We start from the raw sequence: 16,086 nt of genomic DNA on the forward strand, positions 1-16,086 counted from the left end.
ACTTCCGCGTCCACCTCCCCGGCGGCCGGGCCGGGCCGCGCTCGGCCGCGCTCGACTCGGAGGACCGATGCCAACGACGCCAGGGGGTGGGCGCTCCCCTTGTGCTGGAGGTTGTGTCCGGCGGGGATCCCGGCTCTCCCCCCGCTGCCTGGGCCCTGAGCGCTCCCGCTTTTCCCTCCGGCAGCAGGGTGCCTGGAAATGCCTAGGTTAAAGCAGAACGAAACCCAGGCGTACGAAGAAATCCGCGTCTCATCCTGCTTCCTTACAAATACAGCATGAAAACTTTCGCTTTTTCTCCTTACGGTATTATTATTTTGCTTGCTCGGAAATCTAGGCAGTTGACCTATTTTGCTTCTGACAGAAGTCTTTTTATGGTATTTTGAATTTTTTTTTATATATATGTACCACAATTTTAAACCTTTCTATAGCAAGTGCCCAGTTTCATAATTGCTATTCTTTGCTATCAACTCAGTTTACTAACTGCTGCCCATTTACTGTTGAGATTTTTTCTTCCCATCTTAAGTATGAGTTTAGGTGAAAAAGCTTCTGTCACTTTACATCGCTCTTTGTTATTTAACATAATATTCTCAAACTTCAGGTAGTAGAAGTTTCTAATTCAATGTTGTTTAGTTGTAATTATATTTTCTCACATAATTTGTCATAGGACAAAGATTTAATTTTTAGCATTGATAATTATTAGTTTTGATTGATCAAGAAAAACATTTTTCAGATCAATTAGACTGCATTAATATAAGACACGTCTTTTTAGATGTTCTTCATAATTTAGTTACTCTTTTGCAGGACTTCATGTATGTTTGCTTTTGTTTTTTTCAGCTGCCTTTCATCTTGCTTGTGTACTCTTCCCTCCAAAAAAACACCCTGAAGAAATATTTGTAAATAAACATCAATCAGCAACCCTGGTAATCTTCAAGAGTAATCTTGAGAACTGGGGCTTGCTCACTGTCTTCCATTTATTTTAGCTCCACCATTTTATTTTAGCTCTAGCAAGGCTGTTAAGCATTTTATCTGTATTAAAATTGATCTGAATTCCTGCTTTGTTCTTCTTTCCTCTATTACTGTAGTATCCATGGAGATCTTGTTGTTTTGTCCCATTTCTGCCTCAGCAATGGTGCCAATTTGTTTTTTTAAGACATTTGCTGACACTTTCTTTGCTCTCAGTGCATGTAGTTTCCAACTTTTTTAAAATAATTTTTAAAAATACATCTAACAGTAAGTCTTGTTCAATTTAAGCAGTTGATTTACATTAGCATAACTTCTAAAAGTCCCACAGTAAAGCAAACCCACACTGACAGTTAGCTAAAAGAGGTGGCCAGGCAAGCTGCTTGCCTTGCAGCACGGGGGGCTGCAGGGAGCCCTCCTGCTGCCTGACTGGGTTTGTAGCTGTCCTGGAATTCTTCCTTGCTTCTCTTGCTCGACTACCTTATACAATTGCTAGTGTTGATGCCAAAACAGGAGGAGGACTCCAGTAATTACAGTCCAAACTTGGTTGTTGTGCAAACAACACTTCTGGTTAGCAGGCAGCCATGCTGCTGAAAAGAATTGAGTACAGATCAGCAATACAGACAGTACAGAACAAGATGAAATTGTTAATTATCTCATGGCAAAATTCACTTTGTATTTTTTACACCTCATACTTAAACCTGTCTCAGTGATGGTGATTTTAAGTGACAGATTTCAGTAATATAAAAAAGTTTGCAGGACTTCTTAATATGAAGATGACTAGTAGCTATGGCAGAGGAACTACATTCAGATGTTCTGAAGATATAAGAGAAGAACTTTGAGAGTACCTGTGGCTGTGTGCAGTGCAAAAAATTATTGAATATACCTGAAAACGGTTACCTGTAAACTTTATCCCATCCATACTGATAACTAAAGAAAGTCGAAAAACTGCTTGGAGGCTTGAAACAGGAAGACTACAGTGGGAGGAGGCAGTCTTCCCAATACCCAAGATATCGGGCATTCGATATGGACCTCAAGATCCAATGCTATGGCTATTTGTCTATTTCTTTGGCCTTAGGAAGGTGCAAACACAGGGAATTGTGGAACTGGACTGCAACAATCTGGAAAACTTCCAGCAATGCATAGACCGTGTTTGTCACCTATCAATCAAGATCCTAAATGCCCTAATCTGCCAAATCTGCTAAGCGCCCAGAACAGTTATGATATGCTGTTGGAAGGAGGTGCGGAGGAAAAATTTTGATCTTGGAGATTTTTTGGTCTTTAGGCATTTGCCTAAAGCTACCGTTGCCTCCTACACCAAGTTAATAAAATCTTCCCTTTGCTTAGCCCATATGGGAGCCACATGGAAGTGGTGTGACTTTGCACCTGTGTAGATGCCACTTGTGCTATTATCTTGCTAGGAATAAAATGAGGGGACATAGTCCCCTGTACCACGGGAGGTTTAGGTTAGACATTACAAAGAATTTCTTCACCGAAACAGTGATTAAACATTGGAATGGTCTGTCCAGGGAGGTGGAGTCAGTGTCCCTGGAAATGGTTAAGGAAAAAGTGGACGTGACACCCAGTGACACGGGCTGATGCGGTGGTGTTCGGTCGTAGCTTGGACTCGATGATCTCAGAGGTCTTTTCCAACCTAATCGATTCTGTGACTCTGTGACTCCGTGATGCAGGGCGCGAAGTGCACACGCAGCACACGGCACAGTTCAAGTGCCTGCCCAGGAGCCTCACCGCGCAGCTCAGCGCACAGCCCCCACACGAGCTTCGCGTGCCGGCCGTTCCCAGAGGCCCCGACCAGGCCCTGCTGGGCCTCCCGCAGGAGGCGCTACCGAGCCCCGCGCGGCGGCGGCTGCGCGCGGGGCGGGCCCTGGGCTGCGGGCGCAGCGCCCGGTGACGGCGCCGGCTCCTTCCGGGCCGTGACGGCGCCGCCGGCCGCGTCCCTCGCTCTCAAAATGGCGGACGGAGCCGACAGAAGTCCCGTGGCGAGAGCGGCGGGCGGCCGGGCCCCCGCGCAGGCCCCGGAGCGAGCTATGGTGAGGCTGCAGACCGGCGCCGCGGCGCGGTTCCCTTTGCCCGCCCTCGGGAGCGGCCCGTGCCCTCCCCGCGCTGCCGCCCCGCCGCTCGGCCGACCAGGGCTTCTTTCTCCGCGGCTGCCGAGTTGCGCCACGGAGGGCCGGGACGCGCCGCTCCGCACCGCCGGAGCCAGCGGGAGGGGGCGGCTCCAGCCGGGGCGCGGCCTGGGCGTTGGGGCCGGAGCGGGCGGCCCGGTGCCCCCGTGCCGGCGGCGGGCGCGGCTGCGCACCCGCTCCCGGCGGCCTGCGCTGGCTGCGGCTCCGGGGCTCGCCGCGTCTGCCCTGGGAGCGGGGAGCCAGCTGTCACTGTCAGGGGGACGCGGTCTGGCTCAGTTCCCCGCTGCACCTCTCAGCCCCTGTCCCGGGTCTTCAGTTGCTCTTAATGGCGGAATTGAATGAGATCAAACTTTGGAAAGCTTCAGAGGCTGTCCTTTAAACCTTGTAGTGTATATGCGCATTTTAACCATAGTCCTTTACCTTTCTTAATTAAAGGTGACTCCACTGTGGAACAAAAAAAGCTGAATAACAAATTATTGTGTGGAGCAACAAATAGTATAATTTAGAAAGAACATAGGAAGCAGTTGTTTGTTGAACAGAAATATTGTTTCTATTCGCGTTCTGCAGAATAATTGTATATGGATATCGTACTTTGTTATTGAACACATTTTGCTGTTGACCCTGTCTAGTGGTAGCACATAAGTGCCTTCTGTGGTTTCCTCCACAAACTTGTGTAGTGATTACTATTTTTGAAACACTTAATCAGGAGGAGTTTAAAACCCAGAGGCTGAGAACTTAAGAAAGGAAGGCAGATGGATGTGTATGAGGCACTTTACATTTTATGGTTTATTTTCTGTAACAGTCTGCACACACAGTATAGTTTGGAAACTGTTGACTGCTGGTGTTTAAAAGTTGGGTGCTGGCAAGCCTGTAGAATAGCTACTTTTTACATGATGCTACACACCACTAATGAAAGTAGAAAGCTCATGGAACTTGTCTTACATGTGGCAGCACTAAGCCAACAATCATTATTCCCTGTACCCTTCTCAGCATTTTAAGTATCTGCAAATCATTAGAAATCGCCCTTTAGTCACAGACTTCATTCTTAAGTGCTGGATATTTCTGTAACTGAAACAGGCCTATGTGTGGATTTTTTTTTTTTAATCAGGAACAACTTGATTTTAAACTAGGAAAAATGTGATTTGACTGCATAGTGTCAAAAATTGCAGCCCAAGACAAGCAAGTTTTTAAGCTTGTGAGCTGTGCCTAAAGTCAGTGGTACTGAGGGTAGTAGAGGCAATCAGCAGCAAAGCAGTGCAATCAACCTTCATTAATTGGGGACATCAGAGGCTGAGTTAGCCCAAGCAATCCATACAGCTGGTAATAGTGGTATTTGGAAAAATGAGGAGAGAGTTGTTGAAGAGATCCTTAGCTGCTCAAAGGTGATGCTGGTGCACTAAGTTGTCTTACTTTTTATGTGATTTCAGCCAATTGAAAGTGTCTGAACCGGAATTATCATTCCAATGAAGTTAGCTGGCCATCCAGACCGTGTTGCCTGCCATACATCCAAGCAAAATGCAGGGATTTTGACAGGGAGCAGGGGCTGAGGGTACGTTGTAAAAAGGGAGAAGAAGAGCCTGAGATGGTACATAGGTTGTGCCTGAGAGCATTTGTGATGTCAGATGGCAAACCTGGCTGTAGTGATGCTGGAGACTGCTGTAATCTGGAAGCAGTATCCCCAATTTATTGCTGTTCTAAAGATGGTGCTAAGTAGCTAGAACTAATATATCCTGCCTGACTTGTGCTTTCCCTGTGCAGAACTGTTCTGAAAGTCACTGTGGTGCTAGAATTGGACAGTGGTGTGGAGTGGAAAGAACTGGTTAAATAGAGTGAGTTTTGGCTTGTCAAACTGAACTTGTCAAATCTGTCTGAATGTCTGAGCAGTCAGACAGACTCTGGCTCCTCTGTTCATCTCTGGCTTTGGGTGCTGTTGGCTGCAGTGCAGCTCCACATGTGGCTGCAAGCCTTCCCAGAATGCTGGGTGCATGATGCAGGATTACCTGAATGATTCTGCAGGAGCCAGCCTGATTCTGGAATGGATGGTGATGGCTTGGGTAGTAAACTCTTCTGCACCCAGCCCAAGTCAGTGGTGTCTTCTCTGCATTTACCTCCAGCACTTCAGGTTGGGTGACTGTGGGTGAAAATACTTAACTTGGTGTTTCACTGCATTGGTTGGAATTCAGGTCCTGTCTGGGCATCTGCTTCCCCGTAGTGGCTGTATTGCTTTCTGAGCTGCCCTGGAGGAAAGTGGGCTGAATTTAATGCTAATTAAGTAGTTACCCTTGTCTACCAAACTCGTGTTCACTTTCTTTCCTTTCCCAACAGCATCCACAGTTTAGATGGCTGATGGGCTGGACTTGGCTTGTCCAGTAGTTGGCTAGCAGGCATTGCTGGTGGCTTGACAAAAGCCTGCTTTGCAGGCTGGATCTTGCCCTTGGTTGGTTGTCCATTTGTATTCTAAACAAATTCTGGTTTGACTCCTGCCTGCTTTTGTGTCTGCTACCTGGAGCAGGGCCTTGATATTAAGCTATTTGAAGGATTTTAAATTTACACTGAATCTTCAAATGTTCATGTGTGTGTACCTTCTCAGTAATATTTGCAAAGAAAAGGGTTTTTTTTTAAAGGTTCTTTCTTTTGCCATCAGTCAGAACTCCTAACAAAAGGTGAGATGTAAGTGGTGCACAAGAAGAGAAAAGCTTTAACTATTAGGATATTTCCTTTAAAGACAGGAAAATTCCAAATTTCAGTTTCATAATGTAAATCACAATATAGGCACTTGTGCATTTTAATGTATTTCAGATTTCTTGTGTCATTCAGTGCTGTTACATAGTTGTGAAAATGTATATGAGGACTCCTGCTACCCTGGATGTGTCCTAATCAAGCAGTAATATGGAGGGGATATTCATATTCATATTCATATTCATGTGCAGGTTGTTTCTTGAAATTAGTGAAATCTGAGTCAGGCCTCTTATTTGGAGTTGCAGTGTCTTCTCAACTGAATTGACCTGCTTAGACCAGATGACATGTCCATATAATTTTACTTTGCTAAGCCATATTTGTTTAAAACTTTGTTTTAGGTAAGCCATCATATCCTTTATCTAAGCCCTGAAATGCACTTGGTCAAAGCTGCTGTATTTAGACCCGTGCAGCGTATTGGCAGAACAGTGTCTACTGTGCACTTGTGTCAGTGTCCAAGGAATGGAGCTGTGAAAGTTGCAGCAGGTAACTGGAGCATGGCCCAGGTCCTCTTTGCATCCCTGTATGTTTACTGAAGTTCTTTCACATTGTTACAGCATCTGGTAGTGCTGTGGTTTTTTTCTTTCCTGTCTACTTACACTTGGTAATGTTTGTGACTTTTGTTAGTGCAGGGGTGAACTGATTGTAAGGGTGGTATCTGTTATCTTTGCTTGAGTCCACATAAAGTGCACAACATATGGTTGCTCTAGTCCCATTACAGTATTGCAGTTGTGGGAGGTATGTGGCTTCAGGAGAAAGCAGTGGGTATTCCTGATAGCATGTAACTGTTGCAGTGTCTCCTAGATGTCACAGCAGCAGAGAAGTTAGGAATAAACAGGTTCTTGTATAAGGGAAAGGGTTTGAGGGATGCTGAGTGAGTGCTAAATATGGATAGAATCACCTGGATATTTCTGCACATTCTTTCAGTGCAGAATTAGCGTGTACAGTGGACCTTAAAATTGATGATAAATGGAAAATAAGTGTGAATACACAGAGAATTAAAAAAAAGCAGTGGTGTTGTTTTCTACCCCCTGCACCCCCCAATCCTTCCATCAATGAATTACTTCTTTGTAAATATTCACTGTAGTTGTGTGTTTTGAAGTGCAGCCTGGTGCTTGCTGAAACATTTCATGGATGTTATGTTCCTTCAAATGTAGGAGACCACAGGATGGATGTTAAGGATCAAAGAAAGAATAAAAGTATTTCTTTTGTTTCTCTAGAAACAAAATTATGTCAAATACGTAGTCAGAACTTCAAATTCAATTTCAAAGTCTCACAAAATAAGTAACTCTGCAAAGATGATTTTGTTATTTTTATGGGGAGAATAACTTGTCCCCCAAAATATTTTGCATATTGTTTTGGCTTACGGTATGGTACTAAATTTCTGCTTCCTCTGGTGTTAATTGTATGTTGCTATCTATCAAATGCAGGTTTCACAGAAAAACTTGGAACATAAAAAGGTGATTCGATTGCATGTCCCAAAGACTTAAAAATTAGTTCCAGGTTTCCAGGCTATTTTTCCTGTTGAAACTACTTAGTAGTAGTATCCTGCTAATTTTGCAGCACATTTAGGCTGGAGTATCCATTTGGTAGGGAGGTACAATAGAGGTACCTCCAGCACGGTGGAGAGAGCTACAAGCCATGATTTGACTCCAGTTGTCTCCTTGGGCAGCAGATTGCTTTCAGGTGCTTCCTCCCATGAGCTGCAGCTGTGCTCTTGGGTTTTGAAGGTGCTGTGATTTAAAAGTGACCTGCAGTTTTCAAGAAGTTGAGCAGCTTAGGTCTGTGTGTTGTTTACTCTGAAGAAGACCTTACTTTTAGCTGTCCAGCAGCTGAAACAGTAGCAGATGGTGCTGGTGGTTGCTTGTCCTTCTCTGGTGGTCACCCATTTGCTCTGGCTCAGCTCAGCGCTGGTGGCTGCTGGAATCGAGGTAGGTTGTGCTCTAGACAAAGCCTTGGTAGTCTGTGCTGGTTTTGAGTCTCATTCCAAGAGGGCAAACACCTGCATCGTTAAAGCATCTTTAGGCGTGAATTGGCAGCCTGCTTTGGCTCAGGGGCCAATGTTAAATGACTGAAAAGATCAAAAAGTTCTTTTATGTCTTCAGGTCGAAGTTGATGTTTTGTTAGGACAACGTTAGACAGTCTTGAACGTTACCCGTTACCCGTGTTGTGTCAAGGGAAAAAAACTTTAGAAACCTAAGTTCCTTCTTTTAATGTAATTACTGACATGTAGAGCAGACTGGATACAAAAGTGAGATGACAGATGCATCAGAAAACAGATATTTTGTATTTGAGTTCTAAAGAGTAATTTTTACAATTTAGATTCTCTACTAAAACATTGGCTGTGCTTTGTTGGAGAATGTGAAACAACATAATTCCTGTGACAAAACAAATTAAGTTTCCGTTTTAACTCCCTGAATTGTGCCCTTCCAGAGATAGAATTTATACTCCTAAAAAAAAAACCCCAAAACCTTGATTTAAGGCAAGGAAGAAGAAATATGTAAATTTCTAGTGTTTATTTTTGAAGCCTCTTCTTTTTGGAGTATATATGTTTGAGGCTGAAACGGATTGCCTTGTCTTCATGTCGTTTTTACTAAAAATAATGCCTAGGTGTTCTCTACTCTAGTTGGATCTTATTTTCAGTGCATTAGAAAACTGGCAATTTTAAACCAAAATAATAAGAAGGAAAAATGGAGCCAAAATGTTGAAAGCAGAACTCTTATATGAAAATGTTAGTTCAAGAATCCTTTGAACTTTTCTTTTCAAAGAAATTTTAAGTATTCTGCCTACTTATCAAAGAACTTGTGCATATTTATCCTTTTAAAATGTCATATGTTTCCTCAGTTAGGTAATATCAGAATAAAAGTTTTCTGAGATGCTGTTCTGCTAATCGGTATTTAAGTTGTACAAGTGTTCTGTGCCTTAAAGTAAAGCTGCCTTTTGCATTTGGTATTTATGTTGCATGGCACTGCTTGAAATCAGTATGCCCTCAGCATTTGAAATATTTACTTTAAAAAAGCCTGCTTTTTCTGGCTGCTATGACAGGCAGCTGGTATTGTCATCTTGTGCCTGACAGATTTTTGCTATACATAACAAAGGATTTTATTATTCCTTTTAACTGGAATGCTGGACCAGGTATGGGTTTTAGTTCATGCTATTGGTAGTGTCTGTTCCTTCATAATTTCTTGTTTTATGTTCATAAATATTAATATTCCTTTTCACTGATTAATTTATAGATCTAAATATAGTCTTGAAATTTAGGCAATCACTTTTGCACTAAAAGATCAGCTTGTCAATCAATGCAGTTAAAGTACAGCTGCTTTTTGTAATATTGCCTCGTGCAAGCTGTTATTTGGAAAAGACTTCAGAGTTCCAAGAGAACTGTGCTTAGAAGGTAGATCAAAAATTGTCGTGGAAGCAACAGCTCCTGAATTAGTGGACATAATAAACCTCAGCAATGATAAGGAAATTTTGTCATAGGGGCCAGAAATCTCATTTGATGCTTGGTCAGCAGGTGAAAAGTGAATTGAGAGTGTTGTTAACTTTCCCTCCCTTTTTTTCTTACACGCTTCTTTCTTTCTCGTTCCTGTTATTATTGGTAGTATTCTTAAATGGAATGTGTTTGTGAAAGACAAAATTGGATATGGCTATATTTGCTATATCCATGACAGATATTTTGCGTATTTTATAGCAGCATTTGTAGGCAATTAGAATTTCTCTACCTCTGACCTTTTGGCATGAGGCCTATTTAAAGGGTTTGGAAAAAACTACAGACAGTTCTTTTACATGTAGGATAAATATGCATGTTTGGTTGAAACTGACATTTGGGAAAAGCTCTATGTGGTTACACATGGGAAAAAATATTAGTTTGATCCCACCGAGGAGAATATGATTCCCATGTAAGACAAGAAATTGTTTCCTAATGGTTTGCTCTCAAGTGGTATTGTGAAGCAGTGCTTGTGTCACAGTATTTTTCTGAAGTGTCAATAAAGATGACAAATTACTGCTTTTGTTATAATGCACAAATCAAATGTGATAGACAAAATGGTTTGTGTGTCTGCTCTTCTGACAAAACTGTTGGGATCATTAGCTTGTCAGAGTGACCCCAAGAAAAATTTGAAAGTCTCTTTTCCCAGCCTGGTGCTTAAAGAAGGAGTCAGGGCTCTTCATTTCTCAGTCTCAAGGTTGTTTATTTTATCTTATCTATAAAAATTTTCTCCTGCTCTGCCGAGGTCAGCTCACCAAGACAGTCTGAGGCACTCTGCCTGCCCACAGGGTGGTGTTATGTCTTTATACTACAAACTACAAATGCAATGTTTACAATTACTTTCCAATACCCATCAGCTATGTTAGAGAGTGAGCTTCTACTCTAAACCAGTCTCTGAGTGCCACCATCACAGCAGAAGATGGAGACCAAGAAGAAGGAGAAAGGCTGGACACACGCAGTTCCCTCCATCTTGCCTCCTGAACCCCCATACCAAAAACCCTTAAATTTACTTTTCTACCCTGTGATAACTTCACTAATATTCTGCTTAAACTGTTGTGGCTTGCTGATCTTCATAGAAGGTTGGTAATTTGCTCCACAGGTCATAATCAAAACCACAGGCATTTTGGGCTCTGTGCTAGGGCCTCTGAGACCCCTGGCAGGGGTGTTGGCTGCTCAGGATAGCCAGAGGGATGTCCTGGGTCCTGACAGCTAGCACTTGAGAAACACAGCTTTGCAACTCCTCCTGCCTCCCTTCTTCTTCTTTCATGCAGTTTGAGAATTATCCTAACCTTAAAAAAGGTGAATGTGACAGGAATGTGTGATTGAAGTAGGAAAAGAGACGGGTCTGGAGCAGGTTAGAGATATAAAGCAGAAAAGCAGGGCTAGGAGACAATGTGTATCTTTGATATACACCCTTCACTAGTGTCAGGTTCTTGAGTGTCACCTTTGCCTGCTGTTTCCAATACCCGTGAATGCCCACCGACGTAATGTGGATGTTACTTTCCCTCTGCAGGAAAGGTTGTGGTGTGCTGCTGCAATGAGAACTCTTAGCTCATTCTGGTCACTGTTTGTGATCACTGTTTCAGGGCCATGTGTATGTCCACATGGGCCATGTGGTTACATGGCTGTTTCTTCAGCAAACTTTAATTAAAAGTGAGAAAATGACCAAGAAACATGGTTCATTCAGAGTTCATTGAAAGAACTCTGCTAAGGTCACTAATACAAATATTTGAAAACTGAGCAATTTCAGAATTCAGATTTTAGATGAAGCTCTAGTGTGCTCCAAATGTGAAAGTGGTTCTTTTTCCTAAAATCAATAATTTTAAGTTTACAGTCCAAAAATATTTTCCAGTGGGCTAGTGTCAGTTGGAGTAGAGTGTATTCAGCCAGCTTCCTCTAGGCTTTCCTCTGTTAGCTTAGAGCATATGGGCCCCTGTGAGTAGGGTCTGAGTGCTGGGGGCTGTGGAGAGCTGACTGATAGTTTTATTTTGATTACCTGCTAATGTTTCTTCCTTAATTGTATTATTTCATGGCTTCTGTCTCTTTCAGTACTGTATTTCAAATTTACTCTTGAGTGGGATCAAATCTGGAAAATAACTTTTCTCTAGAGCTTACTAGTAGCAGAAATTAGAACATTAATAGAGATTGACGAAGAAACAATACTTTTCCTTACGTAGCATTTGAATCACACTGTGATTGAGGCACCTCTGCAGGTCATTCTGTTCAAACTCCTTGCTCCAGCAGGGTCACCTAGAACAGGTTTCCTGGGACTGTGCCCAGCTGGCTTTTGAATATGTCAAAGGATGGCATTTCCACAGCCTCTCGGGGCTGCCTGTCCCGGGCTGGGCAGAAAGCTGCAGTGTGAGCCCCATCTCGGCTTGCGGCTGTCTTGTGCATCCATTTGGCTTTTCTCGACTTCCAGCTCATCCTGTCAATAAAAACAAAAAACCTATCAATTCATATGTGTTTTTTAATTTAATAGCAATTGAGCACTTGGCAGGTATGAGCTCAGGTAAGGGAGTGAGTGAGCAGAGGGAAAGTGGGACTTCTGAAACTGTTGAGTTTCAATATGTGGGCACAAGGGGACAAAGAGAGTCAAGCTGAAGGATCAAGTTTAATCTAGGGGGTGTTTTATTTGGCGGATTTTGTATTGTTAAAAGTTTTGTATGTAATTTTATACTTTTGAACATAATACAGTAAAAAGATTTTGAAGAAAGGAATAAATTATTTCTCATGGGATAGGTCTGAAGTTTAGCCTGGTGCAGTTTTTAGAAATAAGAAAAATAATGTTCTTGTTTCTCTTGTGAGTATAATGGATATTTCCTGGGTGATGTACAGGCTGAGCATATATTTTAGTGTTCTTACCAGAAGACAGACAGCCTGCTTGAGAAAGTTCTCTTGCTTCCCTTCTTCCCTCTTCTTTCCTACTTCCTGTCCTCTCTTCTTGGAACAACATTTAAATAGAATTAAAAGCTTTGCACAAGAATGCTTGAAATGCTTGTGAGTTTGACTGTGTGAGAACCCATTTTATACTTCTGGCAGATTTTCAGGGAAGCTTAGCCTTGTGTTTCTTGAAGCTGTGACATGCTCTGGACCGACAGCACAGAAGCTGAACTTGCAGCATCTCCTGGGAACCTGGGTCATTGAGCTAGAAGGGGACACACTGGGATTCTCTTGTGCTCTCTGTGTAGTACAGAGTGTGCTACAGGGCCCACATCCCACCCTCCTGCATTTAAAAAGTACAGTGACCAAATTGGGAGGGGGATTTGAAGAAGGCATGATGCAGTATAGGTAAGATAAAACAAAAAGTAGTTACAGGAGGAAACATGTTTAAGCAGAAACACTAAATTATGAAATTTAATTATGATAATAATTCACTTCCACTCATTTAAATCAGATGCATAAAAAATAAACACATGATCAGGTAATTCAGTTTTCAGCTACCTCTTACCATTGAATATCTTTCTCAGAGCCATCAGCTGTGTGTGATTTTTTTGTTTTGTTTTTTCAGTGTTAATATGCAAGTATCTGATAAATTTGGATTTAATTTCTAGTTCTTATTTGCAATTTAGTGTCTTTATGCCCTGGGTAAGCATCGCTTTTATTTAATAAAAATGTTGCTAGGCGGTTGAAAAATTTGAATAACTTAATTAAAATAAAAAGGCACACATTTAATTTGTTTAATTTTCTTTTTGTTCCTCAGATCTGAATACGTGAAAATAAATGCATATCTATATATTTGAGTGCATGTATGTATATGTATACAAATTGCATATGTATTATGTATGTGTGTATGCTACAGCTTTTATGACCAATAATTTCTGTGGTGCTTACTGCTCAGGTGAAATTCTGGAACAAACCAGATTTATTTGTTAGCATTGGAATTAAAATAACTGGCTCCTTTCAATTAATGGATGGGTCTTCATTTTCAGATAATAAGGGATAGGTTTGAATGCTTTGTGGTTCAAGGAATCTGCTTAGACTGATCAAGCTGCTGCACTTACAAAATAAGAATATTCTAATATGATTGTGGGCAAATCTGCTGTTCTGCTTGATCACATTATCCATGGCTTATCTTTTTCATCAACTTCTGCCGTGCATTTTCACCCTGATAAATGAGGTAATGGGCTACCTAAGGGTGATGCTGAGGAGGATTAATTGTCAAATAAATAAATAAAGGATTGAGGATTTTTTGCTTTTCACATAAAAAGTTATGTCATCTACTTCTTTGACCCTTCTTTCAGTCTGAACCTTTTGGTGGTTGCTTTGCTCGCTCCCTTCTTGCTGGCCTGGAAAAAATACCCTTTAGAGCTTTATGAATTTACATATGTATTTTTTTTTCTTGCGCTCATCTTCAATCTTTTGTGCAGTTTTGGGCCCCACAATATAAGAACGATGCAAACCTACTGGAGGGCAGCAAGGATGGCAGAGGGCCTAGAGGGGGAGGCTGTTTGAAGAGCAGCTGGGGTCACTTGGTCCGTTCAGCCTGGAGGAGACTGAGAGGGAGCAGGGGCAGGCACTCATCTCTTCCCTCTGGTGACGAGTGACAGGACCTGAGGGAACAGCATGAGATTGCATCAGGAGAGATTTGGGTTGGATATTATGAAAAGGTTTTTCCACTGAAGGGTGGCTTGGGACTGGAACAAGCTTCCTGGAGAAGTGGTTGTGGCTCCAATCTTGCCAGAGTTCCAGAAGCTCCTAGGCACACACTGTGGTTCTTGGGGCTGTCCTGTTTTGGACATAAAGATCCTTGTGAGTCTGTTCCAACTTACAATATTCTATGATATGTGGATTTTAACCAAGGTTGTGTTTGAAAGGATGTTCTCTTTTAGAGCCTTGACTGATTTGCAATAGGAAGAACCAAAAGTTATTTCTAAATCATGGGAATAATATGAAAAAAATACAATTCCGAATTGAAAGACAGAAATAGGACAATTGGAGAGAACTGTTTGGAGAAGTAAAGAAGATAGAAATGAAGTTATGGACTAAGAACCTCAAGTCAAAATACAAGTACTTTCATTAATTGTCTTACAAAAAAAATTTGCATTTTAGCCTGGTTTCTCAATGACACTAAGCTTCCATGATCATTTGGGCTCTTTCTTCCTCAGCAGCTATTGACCTCTGATGATCAGTCCAACAAGGCTCTCAGAAGACATTTTGTGACTATCAGCAGGCAAAGGAGTGAATCCCAAACTTTTCCCAGCTTTCCATTTGTCAGCAGCTGAACAGACATCAAGCTTTGTTGTTGGTTGGCTTGTGGGGGAAGAGTGTAGTTGAAAATTATTTAGTGCATGGTTTTCTCTAACACTGTAACATTGCACTTGCCAGCTCTTGCTTTAGAGTGTTTTTAGTAGAAGACTTCAAAGGAACAGAGGTGGTGAAAAATAGCAGAGAAATCACAGGAAATCCATGGTTTCTTGGATTTTATTGCTCAAAGAACTGACTTCTGATGTAGGAAAGAATTTTGAATTCACAATAGAAGTGTGTAATCCTATTTTCTTTGTATTTCCTTATTTGTTTGTTTATCCATGGGTGTACTTTTTGTTGCAGTGGTGTGATGAAAGATTCGACTTCCAAGCTACATTTTTACAGTGCTTGGCAAAACATGTGCCAAATATTTACTCAGCTGAAATGGACCCCTTGGTGGAGAAACAAGAAGAAATGGTCCAGGCAGCAATATTATACCCCCTGGAATGTTATTTGTTTGGGGAGGACCCAGATGTGTTCCTGGAGAAACTACAGCAGAGTGGAACCTCCCAGCTGTGTGGAAAGGTGTTCAAAGGAGGGGAGACCACGTACTCCTGCAGGTGAGGATGAGGGTGTGTTGTCATCAGTGTTCCCATCTGAGGCAATGCAGCAAAGTGCTTTAATAAAATCAATTGTGCTGCTAACTAGACTTTGCTTGTGTCATGGGACTTCTTTTCTTAACTAATGTTGGCATTTGTTTCCCACTTCAAGCCACTTTAGAGTGAGGAAAATTGTGTATGAAAAGAGGCTTTGGCGGAGAAATGGGGAGGGAAATGGAAAAGTTACTAAAAGTACTGAAAGCTGTTTGTTAAAAGTGTTGGATGATAATGTATGAATATGGAGTCTGTGCCTGAATTGAGGGATACAGTACTCACTCAACCTTTCCAAGTCTGGAAAAGAATCCAGCATTTCTGAGCATCATCAGCCCTTTGCTTTGGGAATAGCTGTGTGAGCAATGATAATTTTTCACCATTTTTATCATCCTGCAGTATATTAAAGGTGGCAGCTCATTGATTTGATAAAATTAATTTTATTAATTCCTGTTAATGCTAATACATTAATGACTATCATGAATAAAATATATTATTATTAAAAAGCTAGCAGTTTTTGTGGTGAATGTAAAGATTGCAACAGTTCTGGCAATTGATGAGCATTAATATGATGTTATTGCCATAATTTATTCTAATTTTCAGTTTATTTTAAAAGCTTAGAAGATTTAATTAAAAATAGTAAGAGAATATTATTAAGTATGAAAAGCACGATCAGTAAAAAAATCCATTCCTTAGAATTTAGGAAGTCTCAAAATGAAAGCTCTCTATGTACTTTGTTTATGAATTTCCCTGTAAAGTTTTAATCAATCACATACTCTTCAGCCTTTTCTAGGAATCAGCTAGTGTTGTGCATGAAAGGAGAATGGTCTTTGAAAAAGTCCTGCTGTGTGTACTAGAAAGTGTATAGTGAGTGGGACAGCTGCATGAAGGAAAAAGCAGGACCAGGCAGTTTAGTGCT

At 41.6% G+C, this 16,086-nt stretch overlaps 1 protein-coding gene and 1 long non-coding RNA gene across 3 annotated transcripts in view; both read left to right on the forward strand.

Annotated features, from left to right (window-relative positions):
• Positions 1-75: 75 nt before the first annotated feature.
• On the forward strand, positions 76-1,050 carry LOC113459388 (uncharacterized). The gene is made up of 2 exons (XR_003380562.2): positions 76-303; positions 835-1,050. It is a non-coding gene; the product is annotated as an uncharacterized LOC113459388 (long non-coding RNA).
• A 1,580-nt stretch (positions 1,051-2,630) lies between these two features.
• Positions 2,631-16,086, forward strand: part of UBR1 (ubiquitin protein ligase E3 component n-recognin 1) — a 61,325-nt gene continuing 47,869 nt past the window's right edge. For both annotated transcript variants that reach the window (XM_005479987.4, XM_014268081.3), the window contains exons 1-2: positions 2,631-3,011; positions 14,881-15,137. In XM_005479987.4, the coding sequence (XP_005480044.2) occupies positions 2,646-3,011; positions 14,881-15,137 (623 nt within the window). In that variant the 5' untranslated portion in view covers positions 2,631-2,645. The remainder of the gene's footprint in view (positions 3,012-14,880; positions 15,138-16,086) is intronic.

The sequence above is a fragment of the Zonotrichia albicollis genome, chromosome 6 (genome assembly GCF_047830755.1).
Source record: "Zonotrichia albicollis isolate bZonAlb1 chromosome 6, bZonAlb1.hap1, whole genome shotgun sequence".
Lineage (NCBI taxonomy): Eukaryota > Metazoa > Chordata > Aves > Passeriformes > Passerellidae > Zonotrichia > Zonotrichia albicollis.